We start from the raw sequence: 5,918 nt of genomic DNA on the forward strand, positions 1-5,918 counted from the left end.
GCCTGCTACAGCCCAACTCCATCATGCCCTGCTCTACTGCTGGCATCTTCTCCAGAGCCATGCCACCTGTGTTTGGCTTGGCAGCTAGCTCTCCTTCTTCCCTTTCTTAGGGGCTCAAGCTTAGACCAGGAGACTGCAAACCCTGCCTGTTCCCTAGTTCTTGTCCCAGAACTTATAGTTCTAAGGTCTTGAAGGACAGGTTATACGTCACTTATGCCACAGAGCACGATGACCTCTCTAGGTGAGTACGCAGGGCCTGGTATTCTTACCAAATTCAGTTTACATGCTTCATCTTAGATCTGGATCAACAATCCAGACTGGTCCAGCAAGTACGTAGCCCTGGAGATTGGCTGAACAGCGACCTGGAAAGGCTGAGAAAGATACACAGTGTATTTGTGTAGTTTTTAAAGAATACATACACACTGCACATTAAGTGCTAATGTATTAAAGGACGAACTAAAGGTAACATTACACACTCTGTGTTCAAGGCATTTTGGATGCCAAAACCAGAGGTCCTAAATCCCTTAAAAACATCAAGCAATGGCTCTTTTTCTCCTGAACACTTACCCTTCCTCTCTGAGCTTGACCTGCACTGTCCTCTGCAGGGGCTGCCAGGTGGCATGTTGGTGGGAGAGCACACTGCCACCAAACAGTGCACGTACACCTGAGAAGAGAAAGTTCCACTTGATCCATATCAAATCCCACTTTGCAGAGCATCGTTTTGTCTTTTGTCCGCCTTTTACAGAAGTTACAGCTGATACTTAGGCTTGTCTGAACACTTGCATGTGGCACCTTCTAGCTGAACCTGCCTTGAACTTCAAATTTGGTGTTAAAGAAGCCCTCAGGCAGTTTGGTAACTGAGAGGCTGAGGCAGGAGAAGTTAAAACGTCACGAGCTGAAGTGAGGCTATGTATCAAAGCTAGACAGAAACTCAATCTAGTGCTAGATGCAGCTGCGCACTTAGGAAGCAGCACAAGCCAAAATTGCATCATGTTCTTTTCTAGCAAATTCACAAGTTGAACTGCTTATGAAAGGCCAAGTCAAAAAATTATGCGGTTACTTAAACTGCCCAGGCAGGGGTACTGCCATGGCTCATATCAGTACATATCAGAGTCCACTCAACTGGGCGCACTAGGAGCAGGGCACCCTCAGGTGACTCTCCTGGAGTTTTCTTTGTTCTTCTTAAACCTGTTAGAGGAGGACAGAACCTCGAACGTGTAAGACCAAACCCACATGCCTCTGCTTCCCTGCCCATTGGGCTGGCATCTGAGGAGATGGTTGACTGGCTGGGGCAGATGGGAGACAACAGAGCTGAACTTCATGTGGATATTATGGCATATAAGTTGGCTTTTCTGTTCTAGACATTTTGAGTTGAAGTGCTATGAATCTGATCCTATAAAAAGTCAGAAACACCACATAAAAATCATATTTACCTACCAAACTCTTGTGTTTACTCCAGCCAGTCCAATCTCAAGTCTCTGAAACTGTGTTGCAGAGCAGATTTGAGAAGAGAACTAAATTAAAGCTACCCACCAGTCAGGCTACTTGGGTTGAATGCTGGGTAGGTCTGAAGTCTGTGAGGTGTTTAAATCAGCTATTTTTAAAATGGTCTTAAGAAGTTCAGAGGATAGGCTTCATGAGTGGGAGGTGAGCCTTTCACTTAATCTTACCTGTTCTGGTTGATGTGCCAGGGTCCTTACTGCTAACCTTTTAAAATGAGAAGGGTGTCTCACCCTGGGGCTAACAGATACTGGATGGAACTCTGCAACATACTCACTGCCGTTAATCTCACACCTATTTGAGAGAACAGATCAACAGATCGAGAAGAAATTCGGGCTTTACTGATGAGCGCATTGGTCATTCAAGAACTACTTGCCCATCCACAGTGATGTTCCATCTTGGGGTGCTGTTGAAGTCTAGAGACCTGGTTACCCAGCAGTTTTCCAGGTATAACTCAGCATTGGGGCTCTCATCTTTCAGCTCCACCTCGAGGAACACAGACTCTGCAGGTTGCTTGAGTATTGCCATGTTGGGCTCATAGAATTCCGTGAAAGATTCATCTCGAGAAAACATCAGGGGATTTTATTGTTGTTTAATTTTATTTAAATTAAAACATGTTTGGAAATGTTCTGATTTTCTTAGGAGGAGAGTTACCTTTCGACACTCTTGAAACTACATTCAGGGCTTGTCTTATCCTTCTATGTACTGCAGAAAAAGAAATGTTAGTGAGGTTCTTTGGTAGAAAGCAGGGCATGTTTTAACAAGGGAACTTGCAACTGAAATAGTCACACAGGTTTAAAATGGAGGAAGAGGTTTGCCTACCTGCAATATTTGATCTTGGTACCATCGTACCGGAGCCAAAGGGAGGTGATGTGGATGGATCACTAGTGAAGACACCTAGCACTAGGGTCTCTTTTGCTCGATAGTAGCACAAGACTGTTAGTCTGTAATAGGAGAAAGGGTAATTTTTGTGTTCACTTTTACTTTCCAGCAGCTATACCAAAGTGAGCAGTGTCAGTGAGCAGTAGCTCCTACCTGTAGTCTGGATCTCTTGTGATTGCCGATATGCTCTGTCCTGGAAGAGTCTCTTTCTCATAAGAGATTTCATTTTCATAAATAATGTGATCACCTTCAAACTGTGCATATTGGAAGCTCATTAAAAATTGAATCTTCTTAGGAGCTGGGACAGGGGAACAAAACAGAAAATGCAGGAGAGACAGAGACTTCCAGCAGAAGTATCTGCTGCAGTCATAGGCTTACCCTTACTGAAGTGCCACAGGTAGTGACGTGGAACTTGAAGAAGGCATGTCCTTCATTATACTCTCTAGGTTTGCAAGAGCTATCCCTTAGTTTGGTTTTACTCATATCAATGGCAGGAACTGTCTTCATTTCGGCAGATATCATTATGGTACCATCTGGGTGGCATACTGAGAAAATCAGAGAGTTGGTTATAAACTCAAGGAAAGAATCACAGACCTTGATTGATCAGTTGTATAACTTACTTATAAATGCTGAAGAGTTAAAACTGCAGCTAACGGAGAACATCTGTAAGGTCTCCATAGTTCTCACTTTCCTTAGGGCAACATCAAACCTTGATTTAATTTTCTGAAAGGACACTTCCTGTGAAGGAGGTGATGGAAGAGGTCTCCAGTTAAGGCATGTGATCCATATGTACAAAGTTCTGCTCTTTAGCTTATGCCGCTTGAATATTAACAAGTGACAAGGGTTAAGTCAGTGTGAAGACTCAAGCCTGATGTAACATAGGGGCAAAAGTTTTCTTGAATGAATTAATTGGTCACTGTCACAGAGATAAGTTTTGGCTGATTATTGTAGAATAGTTCAGATGTTTATTACAGCATCAATTTTGCCCTGCCATATCTTAACATTTCTACAAAATGTTCCTTTAAAAGAGCTGCTTTCATAAAAGCTATATTGAAATATTTTTTCTGGCTGAGTGCAGATGGGACATTTTGCCTCATCGTACTAAAAATACTGAGGAGTTTATTTTTGAAGACTTGGTACGTATCTTTTAGAGACAACTTCACACTGCAGATTACATAATACACGGCATTACCAGAAGAGTCCATGTCTGATACCTCTCGTCCTACTTGCACTGACTTAGAGTCCTTCCCTCTGCAGGTTTTCCAATACATGTAATACCACAGTACTACAGACTGTGACTGTAGGACTGCGGCTGTATGAGTAAACAGTCCTACATCCTTTAAAGAAGGCATTGCGATACAGTTCATGTACCTCGTAGATAACTCCCACAGCAAACAGAGGTATTTGCAAGATCAGGTGAGTAGAATTGGTAGCTGCAAGGTACCCATTGGTAAGTGCAACCTGGCGGTTCAGGAGCTTGTTACCAAGATACAGATTCCAATACTGGTGCAAGCCAAAAGTAGGGATAGCTAGATACAGGTTTTCTTCATCACAGTAACCAACTGCTTCTGGTATTTCTGCAGAAAAAAGGTGAGATGAAGAGTCAGTAATGAAGGAAGGTTTGAGGGATGATATTTGGCCCAGGCGAGGATTTCTATCACGGGTAAATCTTGCACTGGTTCTGCAGCAGTACTGCTATGTGCATGCTGGCATCGTCTGCAGGGCTTTGGCTGTGCTGTGGGTCTAGCAGCTCACAACCGGTGGGATCGAGAATCCTCTTGCTTTAGCAGTGGCCTGCCAGCTTGCTTCCAGGACTATTCCCTGTTTCAGTAAGGCAAGCTGAGCTATGAATGTAAATATAATTTTTTAGTCAGCCTTCTTTGGATTGAACCCAGAACCATTTCAAAGATAAAATAGGACAGTGAGGAGACTCTGTCACCTTCATGGCATCTGAAATCTAAGAAGTTTGAGCAAATACTAATCAGACCTCCTGACTGTTTCAATAACCTGCTAAGTACAGCTCTTAGTGGATAATTGTCTCCTTACAGAAATGCTGTCTCTGGAGTTCACAGCAATTTATTTGAGTCAGCTGAGTTCTGTCCTGGACACAAAGGCAGAATTGCATTTGAGGACAAACTGAAACTCATAGCAATGTCTGAAAGTTTTGCCAGTAGATGTATGTTCAAGTTATGAAGCATCTTGTTCGCTGAGTTTGCAAGCCAACTTCTTCTACACACTAGTTTTTATTGCTCTCAGTGTCTCGAGGGCAGACTGTCTTGCCAGTATGCAGAAGAGCTGCCATCAGAAAAGCAGCAAGTTGGCTATGTTACCAATAATGAGCTATTGAAGGGTGGGGTTTTCCCAAAAGCTCTCATCCTCAGTCTAATGCCGTTCTCACTGACTTCAATGAAAATCTGATCCATGCTGTTGATGCAAACCAGTTAATATCAGGGGAAAGCTTACCAATATCAGCAATCACACACTCCACCTCTGCCGAATGATAATAGAGTGTCATCTCCAGACCCACGCTTACAGTGTAGTTAAGGAGGAGGGTATATTTTGTTTCATTTCTATTCACATACTGAAAGAGAGAGAAGTGTAAGGCTGCAGTAGCAATAGCTTCCAGCACAGACAAGCGTGTATATCCTAAGCAGCACTAAATAATTATTCCAACACCCTCTTCTCCCCTGCAAATAGTTCAGTCTCCAAAAACATCGCTTCACTTGGCCTAAAACCATTCAGAAATCTGGACTGGATTCAACAGCTCTTTCAGCCAAACATAAATGTGGAGAATGTACTGCCTGTTCAGAAAATGGAGGCAGAAGTGAACACAGTGGTGTTTCCTCTGTAGCTCACTGGTGAAAGAGCTCGTAGAGGGAGGTCCGGGTCAAAATGCTTATTCTTCTTTACTCAGAGGGTGGGCTGAACCCAGGAGAGTTAAGTAATCAGTAAAACAGAAGGTGTGAGGAGATGCTATGAAAGATCCCTCTCAATATCCTCATCTACTTTGCTAAAAGTGCTCCCAAAGCAAAACCTGCTGTTCAACCTGAAAGGAATACTTTGGAAAATTTTTGGCTTGCTTTGATCCTTAATGCAATTTAACTGTGGTTTGACTGCAGCCTGAAAACTGTTTGCAGGAGTCCTGATCCTGTGCATTAAACAATGTTGTTCCTTGTAACAGAAAAATAGCATTGCAGCTCTGCGTTATTTGGTTGAAACAGTGGTAGAGGACTACCAGTTATGAATCCTCCCAGTGAAATGAGAGGTTGAATTCCCTCTGAGTGTTTATATTTTTTACAAATATTTAGATTACAAATGGCCTGAAGCTTAACAAAATTACATTTAGAATACCCTGAGCATGCATGGTGCAAGGCCTGTGCCAGTGGTCAAATGGCTCTGCATAAACAGTAGATTCAGGAATTACTGGATGTTGGTAACTGGTGTTTGCAGGATTGCAATAATTGATTTATTTTTCCAAGGCACTCCTGTTTCAAGGGACAGCATTTAATAGAGGTTTGACAAACCTCTTCCTGCTG

At 42.8% G+C, this 5,918-nt stretch overlaps 1 protein-coding gene across 1 annotated transcript in view; it reads right to left on the minus strand.

Moving 5' to 3' along the window:
• Nucleotides 1-567: 567 nt before the first annotated feature.
• LOC104159966 overlaps nt 568-5,918 on the minus strand; it is a gene marked incomplete at its 3' end in the record, with an annotated part of 15,516 nt that continues 10,165 nt past the window's right edge. Inside the window, exons 12-19 of the mRNA XM_009698000.1 lie at nt 4,846-4,963; nt 3,717-3,959; nt 2,761-2,927; nt 2,536-2,636; nt 2,323-2,444; nt 1,877-2,060; nt 1,734-1,794; nt 568-664 (exon numbers count right to left, since the gene is read on the minus strand). Of these exons, the coding sequence (XP_009696302.1) occupies nt 568-664; nt 1,734-1,794; nt 1,877-2,060; nt 2,323-2,444; nt 2,536-2,636; nt 2,761-2,927; nt 3,717-3,959; nt 4,846-4,963 (1,093 nt within the window). The remainder of the gene's footprint in view (nt 665-1,733; nt 1,795-1,876; nt 2,061-2,322; nt 2,445-2,535; nt 2,637-2,760; nt 2,928-3,716; nt 3,960-4,845; nt 4,964-5,918) is intronic.

Source organism: Cariama cristata, unplaced genomic scaffold (genome assembly GCF_000690535.1).
Source record: "Cariama cristata isolate BGI_N322 unplaced genomic scaffold, ASM69053v1 scaffold29953, whole genome shotgun sequence".
Taxonomy (NCBI): domain Eukaryota; kingdom Metazoa; phylum Chordata; class Aves; order Cariamiformes; family Cariamidae; genus Cariama; species Cariama cristata.